Source organism: Chelonia mydas, chromosome 2 (assembly GCF_015237465.2).
Source record: "Chelonia mydas isolate rCheMyd1 chromosome 2, rCheMyd1.pri.v2, whole genome shotgun sequence".
Classification (NCBI taxonomy): Eukaryota; Metazoa; Chordata; order Testudines; family Cheloniidae; genus Chelonia; species Chelonia mydas.
In genome coordinates this window covers 214248418-214270468 of record NC_057850.1, presented here as the reverse complement: position 1 = coordinate 214270468, position 22051 = coordinate 214248418, and the positions used below count along the sequence as shown (strand labels likewise).

The 22051-nt window shown below is 36.9% G+C and overlaps 1 protein-coding gene across 6 annotated transcripts in view; it reads right to left on the bottom strand.

The window, feature by feature from the left end:
- SLC25A13 (solute carrier family 25 member 13) overlaps positions 1 to 22051 on the bottom strand; it is a 132280-nt gene that overhangs the window by 17735 nt on the left and 92494 nt on the right. For all 6 annotated transcript variants that reach the window (XM_037890627.2, XM_037890626.2, XM_037890629.2 and 3 more), the window contains 5 exons: positions 21839 to 21923; positions 21254 to 21412; positions 15045 to 15097; positions 14053 to 14133; positions 156 to 296 (listed from right to left, as the gene is read on the bottom strand). In XM_037890627.2, the coding sequence (XP_037746555.1) occupies positions 156 to 296; positions 14053 to 14133; positions 15045 to 15097; positions 21254 to 21412; positions 21839 to 21923 (519 nt within the window). The remainder of the gene's footprint in view (positions 1 to 155; positions 297 to 14052; positions 14134 to 15044; positions 15098 to 21253; positions 21413 to 21838; positions 21924 to 22051) is intronic.

The window sequence follows — 22051 nt, the reverse complement described above, 5'->3', positions numbered from 1 at the left end:
ATGCAGCAGTAAAGAATCAAAGATGAGTCCTATACTGATCATATTTGTACGTCAACCTTCCTAAGCATGATGGAATTAATCTACTTAATTTAATGTCTCTTGTTTACAGAGGCTCTTAAGTATTGGATTTCAATTCACATTTAATAAAAAGTTACCTTGTAGAGGCCAAAAAAGCCTAGGTCCCGTAATACAGAGAGGGCACTAACTCGTGGACCAGTGGTAATTTCGCCAGCCACCTGCAATCGGATCTTGACAATTTCTAGTGGATTTGTGAAGATCACTTGCGAACCTCCAGCCTGAAAGTAAAAGGGGAAGGGGAAAGATGAACATGCGAACACATTAAACTGTGAGTGGCGAAGATCTTGCAACATTCAAGAGAAAGAAGTTTCATTCCTGGTACAGTCAGCTAAGCCATTACAAATTATGGATTTTTAGTAGTAATTAGTTAATGCATTATAATCCACAAGGTCAAACATCTAGCCCCACTCAATGTGGAGGATGAGGGAATGGAGAAGGAGAGAGATATGTTAGTAACACTGCAGTACATCAGACTAGCTCAGTTGTACTACAGTACAGACACTAGCTCAGTTGCTGTTAGAAGAAAACATTCAGCAACATCAATTTTCACAATACCAACAAGCCAAGAATGTTGTAAAGCAAGTAATAAAATGAAAGGAAGAATTAATAACTAAGTAAAGAAACTGAGATCTGCCTGCCAGTACTTAAACATGCTACTGAGATCCTGCCAGACCCTGCTTTTCTCTCACAATTCTGGCACTCGTTCAGAGAACACTAGAGAACATATGAATTTAGAGCAGTGAATTTCCTATGCTTTTTAGAAGTTACGAAACTCCAAAATTTGATCATCATCAAATGTCATTTTAGTCCGTCTTCAGGAATCTGCACATCATTATCTGTACACAGGATCATTATTTTGTTGCAAAACATTAGTTATTTTGCAGCACTGCACAAAGTTTATTAATAAAAAAATCTCTCTTTGTAAACTGGGTTTATATATTCTTTTTAAATCTTACAAACGGATTTAAACTACTTGTAACGGTCTTTAAAATGGACAAGTATTTTAGAGTCTGAACTAGTTCTGTTAAAGTTAATCTTACTCAGGATAACTACTGCAGCATGCAGCCTTTTCACTTTGACTATATCGACAGATCTGGTTAAAGATTCATTCCTGCATCAAAATTACAAAAAAGTATTACATTAAATTAAGTAGAAGCAATATTATTCATTCAAACCCCAATCCAAAGTTCTGAGGACAGTTTTTCCAACACATATCAATTTGCTTATACAACAAAAGTATTGTATCCTGCTTCCGTACCACGTATGCTACCACATTTGCATGAAAAGCAAAAACTAATGCAAAAAAATCATATTTTAGAATGAAATAGCAAAATCAAAGTAGCCATAAATGAAAGAGTAGCATATCTGAAGCACTATGGGCACCTGTTCGGGGGGAGCGGAGAAGAGGCTGCAGGTTTTTAAAATTAATAATGGCACACATTAACCATCTTCCAACAAAAAGTGTGCTGTAACGCTATTTAACTAATACACCAAAGAAACAGCAAATGGCATACGCAACTATTCTTGCCTCCCGCTTAGACTGCACTTATACTGTGTGGTTACAAATTAAAGTTTTTACATAACCTCCAAAATATCCCTAATGTTTCCTATTTTGACCATAAAAAGCATGCTCTTGTGCAGCTCAATTGGTTTTGACTTTCAAATTGGCATAATTTAGCTGCTTCTACCAAACCAGCACACTGATACGCATAAAACTGCTCTTCTTGTTGACAACAGAAATCAGAAATTTTTCAGCATGCACTCTGACCTCAATTCTGTATTTTAATGAGAAATACTCTTCAAACAAAATATTAGTGATAAAACAGCCAGTCTGCTGCAATCACAGTTTCCTCCCCATCCACACATCTCCCAAAAAATCAGGAAACAAAATTCTTGGAAAGCCTTTATGGTGACTCATAAATAAATAAGCTATTTTACATAAGTTTCACTTCATGAGGCACAATACATACTAAGTATTCCTACATGCAATTAGACATTTTTCCGTTTGAGGAAGAGAAAAAACCTAAATGTAATGTGTTATATTCATTTGTGAATATACATCATCACAGACCTCCTCTGAAAAAACATTATTTTAAGACTTACCCCTTTTCTCTTCACCACTTGGTTTCCAGAGTTAGCTATAAGTCAGTGCTCCTGCTTTACATAAATCTTCAGCCCTTGGCACAATCTTATGTAATTTTTCTATACTTTAGTTTTAAAGACATTTGTTCTTGTAGAAGAAAGATTTTTTAAAAAAGGTAAAAGATTTGTCCTAGCACAGTATCCTATAACTAAAATTCAGACTGTTCTCAACCCTTTTTTGAAGATCAGATAAACTTCGTTCCACCTATATGAATAGATTTACATTAGTGCAAAATAAACTATTTTTTCTGCACATATATATATATGACATGACAAAGCTGTGTCTTGTAGTTCAAGTCTCAGAGTTGCATGGCCACTTACGACATATACAGAATTAAGTGTTAGTGACTCTGGGCACTTACCCTTCCATTGAATCAATTTCCAATCTGCAAAATGGGGATTCTACCACTTAACTTCCTCATACTGGGAGGTTTAATTTGCTTACATTTGTAAAGCACTCAGGGTATGTCTACACCGCAAAGAAACACCTGCAGCTGGTCCATTTTAGCTACTGTAGACGTTTGGGCTTGGGCTGGAGCCTGAGCTCTGGGACTTCGTGAGAGAGGAAGCCCCCACAGCCCAGGCTCGAGCCTCAGTCCAAATGTCCACACTGCAATTTTACAGTCCCCCAGCCTGAGGCTCACGAGTCCGAGTCAGCTGACACAGGCCAGTCGCAGATGTTTAAATTGCCATGTAGACACACCCTCTGGGGTCTGCAGACAGAAGGTGATATTAGAAGAGCGAAGTATTACTGAGGACCCAAAAGCCAAATGGTGATTACTTGTTTATCCTGCCCATATAGAAGGTTTTAAGAAAAGGAAGACTATTCTGTCGAAACAGCTTCAAGTGGCAAGTCCAACAAAATACTATTAGAGAGGTTAACTAGAACCCCTAAAATATCTTACAACTTTTGTCATTTGTTGAGCTTACCTTGCATACTGATTTGACCAAAGACATAGCAGCTGTACCTCGCTGCAAAAGTCCAACCTTTAGCAGTTCACAGTTATGAGCTAGACTGTACTTGACTAAAAGGTTCAAGATACGTTTGCGTACATTTTTTCCACCACACCCCTTCTTCACCAGCTAAAATTCTAAGGCTCGCACTGATACACCTTCAGTGGTAGCACTACCATACACTGGGTGTGGTGTTCAACTAGCCTTGAATGTTGGTATCTACTCTATCCTAACACCAATGGTGGGAAATTTTAGGGGGAAAGGGCTAATGTGTAGAAGGCCAGAATAATTCCTAATTAAACCATTCTCTACTTGTTTAGTATTGATGGGCTTTTCTACCATATGAAAGCCTCACAAACATTAAAGACCATTTCCTTACAACACACCTGTGGAAGAAAACTCAGTCTTCACTCTTAGGTTATTTGCAACAAGTCAGACAATTTATTCATGCAATTGGACAGAGTGTCTCTCCTTAGGCAAATCTTCAAAGTACAAACAATATAAAGCAATATTTATACCCTTTCATTACATATAGCTGTGTCCTGTTTATACATTTTTCTTCCCATTATCTCAGTCAACATTGCATTCCATTCTTATCTTAAAGCAAGGTCCCTTGTAGTTTTCCCATCCGCCTTGCACAAACCCCCTTTCTACAAATCTCGTTATTAGGGTTAAGGTTGGCCTGTTTCTTGCTCTGTCTCTTAACCAAACTAAAATAACTGCACACAAATCCTCTTTTCCCTTTCACACTTCCACACACCTATCAGGTAAGTATCATTATCCTCATTTTACTAATAGGGAATTTGAAACAGAGATTAAGTTAGACACTCAAAGTCACAAACCAATTCTGCGGCAGAGCCAGGAACAGAACCCAGTCCAGTAGCTGTAATCACAAGTGTATCTGCCTCTCTTTATCCACACCAGGTGAAACAAGACTAGCCACTTTCATCTGTTTTCCCCAATACGCCTTAGTTGCTGGTATTGTCTATTTACGGAACTCACTGAGACAAAAACCTCATGCAAAATATCTTCCTGTCATTTTTCTTTTAAAAATGGTCAGGGGCTTTAAATCCATTTTTTGTAATCTTTGCAGTAGAAAATTATTTTAATATTGCTGGAGCCTGCACAAAAAAGGCAGACTTTGTAAACAATGTGCTGAGTCAAACTGTTAAAGAATTAAAAGCTATTAAATCCAAAATACTTAAGCTTAATTGTCTCCCCTCTATGAGCACTATACAACATGATCCCTTCTGGGTAAATTTTATTAACAGTTTAATATACGTTTTACCTTTTAACTATACCCTGATAACACCCATTTTTTCTTCATTTAGAGTTAAAAATTTACACTCCGCAGGATTTCTGAATTTCTTTCCACTTCATCTAAACTACTATTTAAAAGTAAAAATGCTTTAGTTAAAAAAGTTAAACACATTCCTTTTCACAGATCCTAACATTTTTAGGTTAAAAATTCCTTCACAACTAATGAAGACAAGCCTTCCACAGGCTGAGTTATAATTGTGTCAATACAAACCATGGATGGGCTCAACCTCGCTGCATCCAATTGCTGGGTTGAAATTCTCCTCCTTTCAAAATCATATTTTAAATCTCATTCATTAACCCATAAGGATGCTACTATAACATAAATCAGCCCAAAAATCAATCCTGCCATTTATGTCCTACTTCAGATAAACAGAAGAAAATCTGCAGCCACAGTAGTAATGTCATCCTTAGAGGAGTGTGACCAACATGTGGGAATTCACCTCAAAGTTCTGTATAGCAAATCCTTTGCAGGTTCTGCAAACTACACTGTACTGCAATGATCCAACAACTGATGTAAAGACATAACTTATTTTTATTGTTTTTAAAGCATCACTTAAACTTACAATTTGAGTGGTTTTTAATGATAATATATTAATGTTTATACTCTCTATTTGATGGAAGGCATGAGACTAAAAGTTGAATATGTATAATTCTTGGATGATGGACATAACACACAACTGTACAAACCATGATGACTATAAAATGATTAACGTGCCTTCATATATGGACACAATATAAAAAAAAGTGCACTTTTAAAAAAATGTAAGTTAATGTTTTCCTCTTTACAGTTCCCCATAAGTGACACTACTCTGATCTTGGAGTTTATGACATTATCAGACCACCTCTAAATGGCACTATAGCCTTGTACAGTAGTCTAGATGCATCTATCATACCCCTTCTCCTAATTTCACTCTGCTTCTCTGGGTGGAAAAGGAAGAGTGGAAAAAGTCTATGTATTTTTCTTTTGTTTACAAGAAAATGGGGTTCCACCCCATGGAAAAAATATTAACTTAATACACACCACTTTAACTACACATCAATGTAAGAAGTAACTTGTCTGTTTTACACTTGACTACTTAGGTCAAAAGTCACCTAGCTGTGCTGTAAGTATTTTACAATCATAAGTAGGATTTCATCACCGCCACATTAAAAAGAATGGGAACTTCATGTCTTAGTGTAACTGGAGTTTTTTACACCTATGGACTAAATGAGACCCTTCTTCACAAGTGGAAATTGCTAGGAACTCATTGAAAAGATCAAGTGTAAATTCAAGCTTAACCTTCAGGAAGCAAGTTCTGTGGATTTGTACATAGTGTGAATTTAAATGACCCCTTGCCCAAATGAAGATTTCTCCTTCCACAGATTTTTTCAGTAATTGTGAAATGTAATTTTAACTGCTCTGCCCTCATCATCTCCAACCCATGATCTCTTTTACACTCTACTCTCAGCAAAGGGTATTTGGAGATTGCTTACACTTTACAGCTGGCTGGATATCTACTGTCACTTTTTCCTCCTTCAAGTGCCTCCTCAAAACTCACCTCTTCTGTAATGCATGCAGGAAAGTACAACCAAAGCTTGTGGAGAGTTGTGATCACTACTACGGACCAGCTAACAATTGTGCATATCATATTATAGTTATTTGTTACCCCCTTCCTCAACCTCCACCTTGGACTACTCATGTGTTCCATTCTCCTGTCTTGGTTTTAGACATAAAGCTCTTTGGTGCAGGGACTGTCATTTATTATGTTGCTCCACACAATGGTTGTGGCCTTCAGGCACTACCAAAATACAGAGGTTAAATCACTCTGGATCAAAATATTATTTTGTAACTAGTATGGCCTATCAGAGGGGTCCTATGCTGGTAGCTATAAGAAATATGTCAAAATTTCTCAATAGTTATTGCACAGTGTTGCCTAGGGTATAGTAATAATTTCCTATTATAAGGATGGAGAAATAATGCAGTAAATGAGAATCAGTACTGCCTTTTTAATGGTAACCATTGTTTTTATTTATATATACATACACACACATATATATACACACACACACACACTGCATATATATATATCCCATCCCTACCTTGTACAAACACATAGTAAAGAAGACCCCTTCCCTGAGAAGATAAGAAACTAAATAGACAAGATACACAAAGAGAGAAAGGAAGAAGCATTATCCTCATTTCATATATGGGCAACAGATTATGTGATTTGCCCGCGGTAACACAGAAAGAACCAGACACTCAACCTAAGATATACCGAATCCCAGTCCAGGGTCTTAAAACAACCTTAGTCTCTTCAAAAGTCCTGTTTCACAAATACCAAAAAAATCAAGAGAGGATCGCTATACATGCCCTTACACTGGGCATCTCCTTTCCTATCTACAGGGTTCTGGAGAAGTCAGCTCTGTCCCAGATTACTGAAACCCAGGCTTGAAAATTGTGCCAACCAGCTAGGAGGCCAGATAGACTTCAAGACATATTTTCGTAGGGGCACTTGAGGGGAAGCATTTTGGTGAAAACAGCTTGTTCAAAAATTTCAGACAAAAAGTTTATTATTTGAAAAGTGTCTTTTTAAAAATGAAAGATTTAATGATTTTTTTTTAAAATTCCACTAATTTTTCACATTTTAATCTACATTTTTATCAAAATATTTCATTTAATGAAAAGCAGGATTTTTCAGTAAACTGATTATTGAAAATCCAGAAGCTCAGTAGATGAAAAGTCTTGAAAACCATTTTGATAAAGTTTTGGCTAAAAAGAGGAGTTAATTTTGGAGGGGGGAGGAAGGAGCCATTTCAAATAATGTAAAATGGAAGTTGCTTCACTTTTTTTCATAAAGTTCTTTTTCTATTTTTCAACCAGCTCTAGGGGAGATACCCAGAACAGTCAGCTCTTGACTTGACTTCTTTGTCCCTTCCCAGTTGCTGAGAAGGGTGATCCACTTATCTCCTGACTGGTAGGAAGGTGGAGAGCTCTACTCTTTCACCAACTACTGCTCACCCTCTTCGTGGTTGTGCTATCTATAGAGGGGTGTGGATAGCATTCTCCAGCAATGGGCATTGTATGCAGTACAGGTACATTTGCCACTGAAAATGTGCAGTACACCTGTGATCACCACCATCTGGCTCACTCTGCTTATGACTGGACATTGATAAGCCCAGCAAAGGAGCCAGACTCATAATGACACGTCGCATTTTCCCAGTCTGTCGCTCCTTTGAGTTATTCCAGTTCTGGTTAAAGGTTTTTAGTTTGGATAGTCTATACGGCCAAGTTGCCACGCTGCAATCTCAAACACTTAAAGCTTCCTCAGTGTCCATATGTAGCAAAAACTGGAGAACATGCTCCCTCAGACATTCACATTAAACAATCCATAAATGGAATTGAAGTTAGTCCTGCTTGAATAATTTCTGAGTCAAATAGATACAAGTTGCTGAGATGTCTTCACCCTCATTTTTTAACAACACGGCTAAACAGAAAATGGTGGTTTATTTACAAAGCTCTGACCAGTTCTGCAATGGAAAAACAGTAGATTTGCTATTTTCCACTTTACAGGTAAAACTGTTCTTCAGAAGGCTAGCCAAGAAATCGAAGTGGAGCCTACTTGATTGGTGTTATAAAAGCAATTAAGTTACAGCCCTGTCAAATACGTTAACATCTGGCTCTGCCTGCTGTACTTTTGTCTATTTTGACTACTAGTGGTATCATTTAATGATTTACAGACCTTCCATGCCTTAAGGCATGGTAGCTGTATTAAAACTGTAATCCATTATTTCTTGGTATTATCACATTATAAGTATCTTCCCGTTTCTATTAGATAATTGGATCTGAATTCCTGATTTGGATTTAAGATTTTAGGTTTTTGGACCTGTACTGGTTAACACTAAAAATTTCAGCTTCCTTTAAAAGGAGGATTGGAAAGTGCAATGCAGATAAAGGTAATTTAAAACAAAATTATATTTTGGGGGCTATAAAATATCATGTCAATACAATAAACTTTCACAATATAGTAGTAAAACAATGTTTTAAATATTTAAAATGTGCAGAACATTAAGCACATTCAATGAAAAAATTGGATTTTATAGTCCAAAAAGATTGTATGCTTTAGGTTTTGGAAAATCTAACTAAAACCATGCTGCCCCTCCCGCCGATTGTTTTATGATATGTAAAATATACATTAAATGAACAATCCTAAAATAAGAGTATATATACTGCAGAGAAATCATCACTTGGAACAGGTATTTTGTGTGTGTACATGAACATGCCCTATATACTTTAAGAAAGGTAATTTTAAACAAATAAGGGTGGGTGAAAGATTCGGTGAACTGGTGGGAGAAAAATCCAAAACTATAAGGAAAGGTGGCTTGGAATTCCTCATCTAGTCTGAAAGGTAGATGGATAAATATATACCACAGTCTCTCCCTCCCTTATAAGAGGACTTTCTGCTACAATTACCTGGATAGAATATTATGTTACTTTATACTGCCACCACTCTTCAACACAACACCTAAAACTAAGGTTGGATGAACAATTAATTGGAAACAATTCAAATGTAACAGTTTTAAAGCACATCTGGCTTTACCAAATAGTACCTCTCAAATTAAACTGGAGTCTAGATCTAGATATACGTACCAGAGGTTAATGTTTTAAATATATAGTTAAAATGTATTCATACACAATAAGTCATAGAAGAAGGCCATACACTTAACAGCTAAATGTAAATTAAGGGACTTTTAAGCAAGTTAATAAATAGGCAGCTTTAATTTCAATTGGCAATGAAAATAAAGTTGGATCTTCCCCAGTTCCTCCTTAAACCGGGAAAGTGAATCTTGGGTTTTTATATGCATGTGCAACTCCCATTGACACTAATGGAACTTATATGCATGTATCGATGGGAGAATAGACCTCTTAGAGTTAATCTGTTAAAGAGTTCAAAAAAGTGTACTCAGTTTCCTTTCAAAGTTAATATCAGCAATCATAAAGAACACCATTATTTCTCTAACAACCTTAATACACTTACGAGAACTTTTAGCATTAAGAAGAATGAGGCTGTTCTATTTTCTCTCTGACACACACATTTTTTTTCCTGGCATATAGCTCTGAGTTTCTTTTTATCCATAACCTAGATTTCTCAGCCAAATATAATAAATTTATCAGCTGTAAGTTTCTGCACACGGAAAACAGAAATGGCACCTCCAGTTTCCTTTAGTCTACAATCTTGTAAGAGTTTCTGGATTCTTGCAGGCAAGACATCCAAGAAGGTTCTGGCAGTTGCAATTCTCCAGCTCTGTGCCTTGATTACAATATGCTAGAGAGAGAACACAACTCACAGGACACCACTAGACTCACCTTTATTACCTTCAAAAACAAAAGCAACGTTGTAAGTAACAGTATTAAGAATTTGCAGTGGGATTGATTATTTATCACAACTTCCATGGAATGTTAGTGCATTTACCTTTTATACACTATTGTTGACAAGAATTTTGCATACTTTCTAGTTAAGCAAACCCTAAAATTCTATAACATCTAATTTTTATGTTCCATGGGAGAGTTGGGATTATCCACGCAGGTCTAGTATGTCTCAGCTTTATTACTATAAACATAAAACCTCTAGAAATATATAGCTAAATCTATCTCAACAACTTAAATAAAAACAAGTCTGTACGGGAGCTGTAATCGTACTGTGCTACATGATTTAAAATCAGTTAATAGTGAGGACACACAGATGCTGTGTTGGGAAACACTGTATGTACTTGCACATTAAGGGAACAACAACATTTTGCTTTGTAATGCTTCTTACAAAGTTTCAGGCTACTGATTTATATGGGTGTTTATATCAGCAAATGCAAGTAGTTTAGAGATTTTGTATAGGCATTTATTCTAAGTCATACTGCTTATTTTTCCTACTCTTGCTAACAATCCAGTGACCAACTGTTTGTTTTTTTTTATATATATTTTATTTTCAGCAACTTGACTGTTTGCTCCTACTTCCAGAGTTAACACAAGTTACTCATTTTGCCACCACTTCATTTACAAAGAAAACTAATATTTATGCAAGCAAGCAGAATATTCATCTCAACGTTTTATGACACAGACGTCTTCTTAAAAAAATCAGTTTTACTTTAAATCACAATGCAACTGGAGTTTTTACTCTGTGATTGATCCAAACGAGACAATGATTCGTGTTACTGTATCAAAAAAATTACTTAATGTCTTAACCAGTAACAGCCCTAAGTGGCTATGTGCAATATGAATAACCATTTTTCAAAATAAAATTGGCTTTCTACATTTTGTTGGTCCCCCTTTTCCTTTCAGTCAATACTGTGGTATATATCATTAAAGCAGGATGGCCTCAGACGCCAGTAGCTTTCACTGGAACAGTTACTAATGTGAAATAACTTGAAAAGTTGGGAAGAAAAATGTTTTCTTTTGGAAGCCTTAAGCATATGACTACTACAAAAGGAGCTCAGCCTCTGTCACCCTGCACCTAGCCGTAAACTCACCCTCTTATTATGGTCTCCTTGCAGGTAGCCATAATATTAGGACAATTTCGTGTAACATGTTTTTTAATTTTTAAAGTTGAGGAAATTAACCTATAGTTTCTGCATAAGTCTTTAGAAGATCTGAATTCCAGGCCCACTGTATCACTGGACACTTTACTACATCTTGGAAATGAAGATCTGTACTATTATAATAGTGTAAGGGACTACAAAGGATTCTCAAAAACCACAAATGAAGTTAGGAGTACCAAATAGGTAAGGACCATATCTCTTCATGGCTGAGAAGCACCAGGAAAATTACTGCATTAAATATATATTAATAAATCATAATAAATAATGGCAACAGTTTGATCTTATAATAGTAAAATTCCTTATAAGTGAGGAAGCAAAATTTAGCACTTCTGATTCAACAGAGTGATTTACACTTCAACTCTCCTTAAACCACTGTATCAAAATAATCTATAAAGGTTACAGTTCTTTTTTAATTGTGTTCTAGGAATTTTTTTTATTTTCTTTTAATTTTAGACAAACTACCACTTTCATCTTCACATAATAAAAGCTATGAAACAGGCTGTTAGCTGAACTAAATACCATGAGGTCATGAAGCAAAGATCTTTCTGCATTTTTTTGCAGGGGAGAAAACAGTTTACAAAACAGAAAAAGGCTTGTTCAATGAAACAAGCAGCTTTGGTTACAAGTGCAAAAGTCAGCCATGTGTACTAATTCTCAGTAATTATGATGCAAGGTGAGCTCCCCAGGGACTTAAAAGTCAACGCCTAGCAATGGTTGGGCGAACAGCGGAGTGGAACTGCTCATGTGATACTGAACCCTTGAAAGCCCTTTGTATTACCAAAGAGACAAATATATCTACAGAGCTGCTTGGTCCTCCCACTGTGCTCAGAACTGGAATAAAAAATAAATACCCAAGTTTATTACATGAAAAAGTGTAGATGTTCCTGCTTAATCAAATATTTCAGACCTAGGAGATCAGAGAAGGTGACCAATATTTTTAAATGTAAATTTATCACCCATTTGTAGCTGAGATCTGAGCATGGGGAGTGGAAAGCTGGTCTGACAGCTTTCCCCTACAAAATTCATCTTAATTGGCTGCTCTAATTTAGGATCAATTCTGATATTCTTGGAATCCTGTAAACTTCTGTAGGATAATGATTAAAAATAAGCTGTAACAGAGTCTTGACATGCTATATACCACTGTCTACTTGCCTCCCACATGGGGGATTATCAATGTTTTAAGTAGACGTAAAAGACAAGGGTGGACTTTTCCAAAGAACTCTCTGCTCCCATTGAAGCCAATAACTAGCATCACTTCTAAAGACAATCTGTGCTGTAAATTTGAAGGGGATGCACAAATACAAAAAAATGAGACCACCTGCAGGAAGATAATACAAGTCACAACCTATCTACCTGGCACTAAACTGTATCCTTAAGTGAAACACTTCAATTAAAGAAAACTCAAGGCACTCTGCCACCACATCTCCTACCAGAACTTTATGCAGAATCTCAATTAACTTTATATTTCAAATACCAACTGGGATAATCCAACATTTACAGCACATTTAAAATAGGTCCCAAGCAATCTTCCTCTTAAAGCAGATCCTTAGTTTACAATGAACTATTGAAAAAGGCTTGCTGCAGCAGTCTCATAAATGATAGGTTACCGTGAAAGAACTAGTGTTATCTGTACTACATAAAAAAAATTCAGATCTGCCAATAAAACAAATCAGGCTAATTTAGTGCATTTTCATGTTGAAAAGATGCACTGAATTCTGTGTGACATATGCACACAACTAAAAATGTTCTAAATGGGAGGGGGAAACATTTCTGTATCCACAAGTACTTTATTGCATTTTCCCTTCAGTCAGTGTGTGCTTTTATTTGGGTCTTTAAAGGCCCACATTCTTTTTTTTTTTTTTTTTGAACGCTCCTAAAGTTACAGAACAAGGGGATCCTACCTGGCAGTCTACGACAGGTCAGTGATCAAACAGAAGCAGTAGTCAGACAGCAGCCAAATCCTGCCTCATCCCATGAGAATTACAGAAAGCCAGGACTTCTCAGTCTGTACTACATTCAAACAACTGCACCCTGAGGCTCAGATAATCATAATGTGCTCTTTGCAAGCACATACAGCATGAATCTCTGCACTACTGATGTTAAGATAGAATTATTTGTTTTTAAGTTGTTCAACATAATTTTCAGCACAGATAGAAACTGCTTTAAAATGTGACCTCATTTGTCTTATGACAGCAGAAACTAAGTTAGATTGAAAATATACCAGCACTGCTCTGCCCCAGTGATCAAAGCTAGTTTAAATAAACAGTGTTCTTTATCTTTAAAGTGCACTAGTCTTTGAACAAGAGTTCATTTTACTTAAAGTATTTATATTCGCTTGAACAAAATCAATACACCAGATAAAGTGAGATATAGTATGACTAGATAGAACTAAAGTGTAAAATAATGAATAACCTGTATCTCATTCTGCATAAGATACTCTTCTGTGCAAGAAAAACAGTCTTCTAAACTATGGTGGGTTTTAAATACAGCCTACATTCAGGAATGCATTATGCAGTAGTTAACATTACACAGCCTACGTCTCCTATGAATGCAAGGAAGCATGAGTGGTGTTTGCCATTTACAAAGCCAGTATCACTGCAAAAAGTGAAAATTAGTGGGCGCGATATAACATCAGGAAAAAAGTGACATCGCACAGTGGGTGCCACAATGAAATAATGCACTAATTAACAACTTCTGGAAAGGTTAGCATGAATCCTATTTAGGACATAAGCTGCAGCCAATGTGCCTTTATTAAGGAAACAATTCTAAGATGCGAAGAATTACAGAAATTAGTTAAAAGGCAAGAAGCATACAAATGTTTACCCTTCCACATCAAGGATGGGACTATCTAGGAAAGAACTGAGTTGCTCTAGTAGATTCTGTCCTTGTACTGGATCTGTGGTTAAACAGAAACCTTAGCCCACAAAATTTAATCTTATATAGTATATTTTAATCTCTCCCAAACGTAGGAAATGTAAAGAAGATACTTACACAACCGCCAGCAAGAATTTCTGCTGCCAGTGGGACAGAACGATCTTTGTTCATAAATTTGTCTCTCACAAAATCATTAACCTTAAAAACAAGGATTTATGAAAGCTGGTAAATAAGGAGTGAGAAGCACATAGTAATTACAAATTTAGTGCAATTAAAAATGCAAATAAATCCAGATGTTACATCTATCAAGGTGCCAGTCATAGATATTAAATAAAATCTTATGTAGTATATGAAATATTGTAAAGTTGACTATAGTACTGTTCTTTCAAATCAACATATTATTTTAAAGATATATGAATAATCATAAGTTTCCATAAGAGTCTCCAAAATGGTAACTGAAAGCTGATTTAAAATTGGATTTCAAGATACAATACATTTTATAGCAATGTTAGCTTAATGAAAAAGAAACATTATCACTGGCTTTTGTGTATAAACAATGCATTATGATTAGGTTATAATGAGAAATTCTTTAATGCCTTCAAAATATTCAGAAAATCTAAAATTACGTGAGCTAAAGAGCAAGTAATGTACATAATAGGAATACATGCAAACAGGTTCCTTTCATATCAGAGTTCCATTGTGTGCCAGCATTCTTTTATATTAATCTAGGAATTAAACAACTGCTGTGGGGGAAAAAAAATCTTATTCCTTTGTGAGAAGAAACAAAATCAAGGCCTGGGCTACTTCAAAACAAATAGAGGAATAAAACTAGTGGGTTAGGGAGACTTTGTACATTTTGAATCAAGCCCCCAAATGATAGGTTTAATCAGCCCCTTTTCAGAAATACAAGTATGCTGCTTGTACACCACTTGCAATGCCCATGGTTGAGATCTGAGCAATTGCCATACCCTTTGGAAGTAAAACCTCATCTAACAAAAAACATGGAATATATTCTAACACACTAAAGCACAAAAACTCTACGTCTCCTCATTGGAAATTCAGACATACAAATGATGGCTAAAGGCTAGAACCCCCACTTTCAGACTTACAGTAAGTTTTATGGCCTTCTCTGGGGCTACTCCCAATAATTGTGGTAAAAGACCTGTAAACACACAAAGAGAGCTTAAATGTATTAAATAACTTAGTATTAGCTAAACAAATCAACGGCTATATGCAAAGATCACCACACAGAAACGAGGGCAATTTTTTAGGCAATTTTCTGCTATTACATTTAATGAGTACTTAAACATTCCATTTCAAGAACAAACTTCTTACTGCCACTTGAAGTCAAAGCAACTTCCTATCCATATTTTAGTTACTTTGCACTTAAACTAATATTAGTGATTTAAGAAATTTATATACCAAGGCAGGTTTACCAAAATAATACTGTATTCTTCTCTACACATCAAAATTTGTTCTGTTATTTCTTCAGACAAAAGTTAAGGTAGTTCGGCAGTGTGAAACAAGTTATCTGCATTTCAAAAATCAAGAGAATAAAGCATTTTGCTGGCATGAAACAATAGCATAAGGTGGAATGACCTAAGGGGATATGAAAGAAAGTAATGCAAAACAGCCAAACATGTACAACTGCATTCTTAAGTCGAGCACTTTGTCTACAGCGCTAATTCTCCAAAGCTTAGACACTGGAAGTTATATTATTTAGCTACCAGTATGTGGAATTTCTGATTTCTCTTAACTGAGCTGCACTATACAGTTGGAACTGAGAGTCTCTAGTCAGCACAGCTTTGTTGAATTAAAGTGAACAATCTATTTTTGTAAAAGTTAAGCTGAAATGATCTAAAGAAGTTAGAAAACCTTACAGAAGGGATATGGGGATAGAATGCTGCCTCAAGTGCAGCACTGTGCACAGTGAAAAGGGAGTGTGATTTACGGCACTATTTACATACGTGAGAAGTAACCCTGTGAGCAAGAGTTGCAGGAGCAGGCCTGAAGTATTTCAGTAATGTATACAGTACTTCTGGGTAAATTACACTAAATCTAACATTTGCAATTCTCATGTTTGGGTGAAGAGGCTACAACTATAGTTCTATGTCTAAGGAGCCTGCTTGCCAAAGGGCTTTTTTGCCACCAAACTGGATGTTTGGATGACAAATAAGATGAAAAATACATTAATCTGACCCAGAGATTTTTTTTTTTTCTGTCTTGCTCCAACCCTCCAGCTTTTCTGGTTGCTATTGACATTTCCTGAGAACAGTATCGTTTGGCTTGCTGTTTCAGAAGCAGTCAAACTATATTCTGCATGTCAAGAAATAAGTTGGGTATTTATTAATTATGTGCATCATTACAAGCACACACACGTACATGTCTCCACACAAAACAATTATGTTAAAACAGCATTACAATTACATTGTTGAACAGTCAAACGAAAAAAAATTCCAATGGTGCAAATGCATGTACAGCTAGCCAAAAAATGGGAAAATTTTGTGAAGGCAAATTGTCCACATTTGGCTGAAGAATTTTAAATTTTGAAAATTTTCAATTAGGTCTAGTTGCATGTGCAACCTTAACTCTGCGTTCTTTGCAAACACACTCTGACAATGTGTGACCATGTAATGAATGACTACTTTTTCACAGGACCCCGCCTCATTCAGCCAGTTGTGCACAATGAATGAGGCAGGGACACATACTGAATAAGACTGAATTGTAACAATCCATGTCTTATTTTAGACCTAATTCTATTTGCAATCATCACTTTATAAATATAAAGTAAATCTGAATTTACATCAGCATAACAGAGTACATCTGGGCCTTTCCTGGATATAACGACAGTGCACGCACACTTCACACACTCCATCTCAAGCCCAATGAAATCAACAGAAAAATTCCCATTGACTCTGATAGACGTGCAGTGACAAAATATTGGGAGATCGTTAATTTAAAGAAATTGTATATATTCGGTGTCCAATTTTTGGAAGCCTTATAATTGGGACAAATGGAACTGATTTTCACTGGACAGACTTGGGAACGGTCACTTTGCCATATTTTTTCTACCCCAATTGTTCAAGGTAGTAAAGGTACTAAAAAAAAAAAAATAGCAAAAATGTGTTTATCCTGGCAAAAGTCATTTCTTCCCATCTGCCTTCTTCTGCACTCAGAAAACCCAACTGAACTGTTTTCACTCAAGCTTTCCACAAAAATTTACCTGAGAGAGGAAGTTTCAACCCAAAAAGTGAAAATTATAAAACATCTAAAAAAACCAAAACCCTTCATAGTATGAGAATACTTAGGCAATTTTAATTAGACGTGTTGCTGTGTGTGCCACCTATAAAATATTATATATAATAAAGAGAAATGCTACTTAATAGTAGTTTCCCCATATAATCTATGCACATATTAGGTTTCTGACCTCACATTGTACTAGGGCTCTGAAAGAAGACAAAGATGGATATGGTAAAAAAAGTAGTATTACAAATTAAATTAAGAGCTTATGGAATCAGAGAAAAAAATTTCAAATCAGTATATATTAAATCAGCACTATAAACTGTTTCTGCTTCATTTCAGTAGTGGGGGAGACAGGTCTTATTCATCAAAAATATATTATAGGTTTCTGTGGATGATCAGATCTTGGTTTCACACCACGCTCTATTTTTACTTTTTTTAGTATCAGCTAACTATACCACACAAACAAGTGAGTAAGCGGGACGAGTTGTTGCTCAATCTATGAAAAATGCTTGAAACCCTTATGACACACAATGCAGAGTTGGTAATCGAACACTGCAAACTTTCCTGTTACATGATTTACACAGGAAAACAGACAATATGAGAGTACTACCACTCCATAAATTGGTACCCAATTGCAAGTTTCCAGAAAATGAAGTTTCTATCATAGAGATCCCATTTCATTAGCAGTATGAGACACACGTAAATTCATATGGGGACTAAAAGGCGTGATTAAAGTCTATAGATCATGAGGAGTTGGGGGGTATTGTGGCACTGGAGGGGTCATCTTTAGAATTAAGAGAAAAATAAAGTCCCTATCATTTGTGGTCAAAGATCCCAGGTCTCTCCCCTCACCTCAGTAGAAGGGGTATTTCCACACTGGCACCTTAGAAAGTTACAAGAAGTATGTACCAGTGTTTATATTGTGCCCATAATCACTGTTATGTAGGTGCCTTCCAAGTGACAGCATCCCAATTATCCTGAGAACTGAACTCTCTTTAAAGAAAATTTAATGCTCTCTTTACATCCACAAGATGGTGTAATTTATCCTTATCTGAGATTGGTGGTTTAAGACATGGTATTTCTGCTCTTTTAAAAACTGGAGTGGAAATAAAAAAATCTCTGTTCACTCCAGTGAATGGAAAAATGTGATCTGTTTAAAAAATATCCAAAGTAGGGTCTGGAAGACCTGCTCACTTGTCTGACACTGCAGTGCACAGAGTGTCTAATGCCCAACTATCTCAATTCTGAATAATTGCACTGTTAACAGAGTTCTTCAGATTACTGAAGTTTCCATTGCTAACAAACATGTCTCTGAGCGCTGCATATTATCATAAAGAGCCTCAGTTATTGAACAGTGGCACATATGTGCTACTTTAACCTTAAATACTGAATTTACAGGGAACTACAGGCAGCAGCATGAAGTGACATGGGAAGTTTTTTTGTCAAAGTAAGTATAGTGCTATATAGCAGGTGAACGTACTAATCTGTAAATTCGTCCCTCAAATTCTTGCCATCCCCCCTCAGCATCCAAACCTAACTGGAACCTCTTCAACCTCCCCTCAGCTGCCAAATTTTCCCAGTGTCCTTTTGTCATATACCTGGCAATCAGGTAGCAGCCCAACAGCCACTGCAAGTAGCTAGAGAGAGTTCCAAATTCTTTAATAAATTCCATCTATATTCATCTTTAAAAAGGGAAGTTACACCAGGGCAAACTTCAAACAAAGCATTTGTACAAAATGCAGTTTACTTTGCCAGCAAATTGCCTCTACAATGACTGTGTTGTTCAAAATAATCCAGTTTCTTCTCCTGTTTAAGCCTGAAATGAGATCATAATCGTGTGTTTAGGGCATTAACACTGTCAAACTGATTGCAAATTCACCGATTCAGAATCTACTTCAAGATAACGGAGATGATGGGCTGTGGTCGAGGAAGCTCATAAACCCAGTATTACTTGCCTGAAAACTGGCAAAAGGAGCAACACAGGACAATGTACAAACAACGTGATGGGCAAAAGGAGTTTATCTTTATGCAGGACATGTCTGATTTCCCCAATTTGAAATTCTCTCTGTGTTAGAGCGGTTTATACAATTTGTCAGAAGAAGATATAATGGAATTCTCATGGCATCCTGATGGCACCAATTTGCTATTTTGGAAACGCAGGTAAAGCAGCTGTACACTAGGAAATTAAATTATATTTTTCATCTAACAGTTGGGCATTTTCTAAGGTTTTGGTTGCTAGAAACCCCTAGCAAGAAGAAAATATCTGTCACCAATCTTTACTAAATTACTAGACTTGATCAAAAAACTCATAGCACATTTAGCTATAGAATCATCAAATATCCATTGTGCTTAATCTACATAATCTGTGTTTATAGAGGAATTAGTCAACCAACATCCAATAATAAAAAGCACACATTACAGCAGTGGTGCCCAAACTTTTCCTGCTGTGCTCCCACCGCACACAAGTAATGAATCTGTCCGTGCTCCCCTTCCATTACTGCACAGCCAAGGATTCCTCAGCAGAGGAGCATGGGCTGAGCTGGAGCGGGGGGCAGAACTGGGGGTGGGGGAGGAGCTGGGGCTAGAGGCAGAGCTGGCCTTCGGATGGAGAGGAAATGAGGGCGGGGCGGAACCATGGCTGGGGATGGAGCTGCAACTGGATGGCACTCCTTCCCTGCCCCCCATGGGTGTTGTCCCAGGCTCCGCCGCACCCTCCTCCCCGAACGTTCCTTCACACCCCTTAGGGGGGCATGCCTCGGGGAGCACTGCGTTAAAGGGAGAGTGTGTAGCAACACCTATTATTAAGGTTGAGACAAGGTAGGTTTTTATTGGTATATATTGGACCAACTTCTGTTGGAAGAAGGTACAAGGTTTCAAGCTGCACAAAGCTCTTCCTCAACTCTACATCACCACTGCAAACTATTATTACGGTTGTCTAACACTTTGTATTATAACTCTCTGCTTTCTGTTGCTCATAACTTTGTCAAACTGTAATCTGCTGGACTGAAATGGTCTATGCTTCATTTGTGCCTCAGGTTGAATTTCTTACGGGAAGTCAGACCAAAAACAAGAGTTGTTTTCAGAAATTATGTTCAGTCACTACAGTGTCTAGCATGCTTACTCTGATATCCAAAATCAGCTTCAATCCAGGTTTGTATGAGGGCAAAATAGGAAATGAAAGTCGAATCTTCACTGATGTGTGTCAGAGGAGCATAAACTACCTCTGGTAGTGTACTTAATATGTCTGATTCCAGAAGAAGAGTAATTTACTTTACCTGTGTGCCACCACTGGAAAAACTGCAGTCACGTGTATCAGTTTATGATTATCTGTGACAACCTATCCATAACCTGAAGTAATACTGTGGATGTTTTTTCTTTTTGTGTCAATACTTGAACCCAGCAGTCTCTCGGATTCTGAATTGGAGCCATGGCTGGCAAGATAACAGGGGCTGGTGTACATAAAAGATGACCAACTCTATTCCGTGGACAACTTGTGATCAGTGAAGCACATGCTGATGGTCCAAGAAGAGCTAGCTGTTCACATGGTATTGACTTTCCTTCTTGTTTTCAGCCAAAAGAAACTTAACAGATGGGAGGGTACAATAAAATGAAGAGCAGAAGTAGATGGTTTGATTAACTTTTGTCAAAAATTACAAGACGCTCATCATACTAAAGACTGCAAAAGGACATCAAAGCTTTTCTAATGCTAAGTTTTCCCTGTCAGCAATTGCTGTAGTTGCCACAGCAGTGTTATACAATTGCAGATGGGAGGGGACGTGGTCCACGACATTGTGAATGAAGAGAGGAAGAGGCCCCCAAGATAATTTCTCAATTAAGATGTGCTTTGTACTATGAAAAAGTTCGCAGACCCCTGACCTAGAAGACAGTTGTGACTTAATATTAGGAGCAACAAGTCTGATCAAAGACATTTAGACGACACAAGCATAAACCAGGCCCAGAATATTAGTTTTTTCCCCTTTTTATTCAAGCCCCAACAACAGAGACTGAGGAATTCAGGTTGGCAGAAAACTCTTTTTAGTTTATTATATATTATATATGACATTTGGAAACTGACCTCTGTACAGTCCAAAGAAGCCTTCATAACGCAGCACTTTCTTAAAGCAATCAAAGCTGTTTTTGTACATAAGTTCTCCCACAAATGACCCGGTAGAGCGCTGGTTTTGCATTCGAGTTTTCACCAGATCAATTGGATACACTGCAGTAGCTCCAACAGCTGCAAATAAAATTTGATGTGTGGAAAAGTGTTTTTCTGCATACGTTTTTTTTTTTTTTAAACACTAACAAACACATTCTATGCTTATATCTCAATAATCACTTGTGTCTTTTTCATCTACAATATAAGCTGGTTCAGTAAAGGGGTTCACAGTCCATTTTAATTAAAAGTGCATATCACAGCCCTTCCTCATCATTAGCCTATTTCTTATGAAACCAGTCTGGTGACAAGCCAGGCAGAAAAGCCACCTGTAAATCTCGGATCACTTGCCAGTACAGAAGAAATTATACAACAGGTTCCCCCTGCTCTAATTCTCTCTCATAGTTATGGCTCAAAAAGAAAGATAGGCAAGGCTTTATCTTCCTACACTTAAACAGGAGAAAGAAAGACAAAAGATGCAAATTCTTGCACTTATCCATGACTAACCTCCAGCAATTGAACCCAGGGCAAACCTGTAGGCCGATTCTGCTATCTGGATGAGAATAGGGCGAGAAACATCACCTGGAGCTTTCTGCAAGGGGAGGGGTTGGGACAATGAGAAGAGTAAAAAAAAATTAGACTACCATTTCACTACAGTAAATCTTATAACCAGATAGATACGTGGACAGTAGATATGTGTAGAGTGAAGCCAATGTCAGA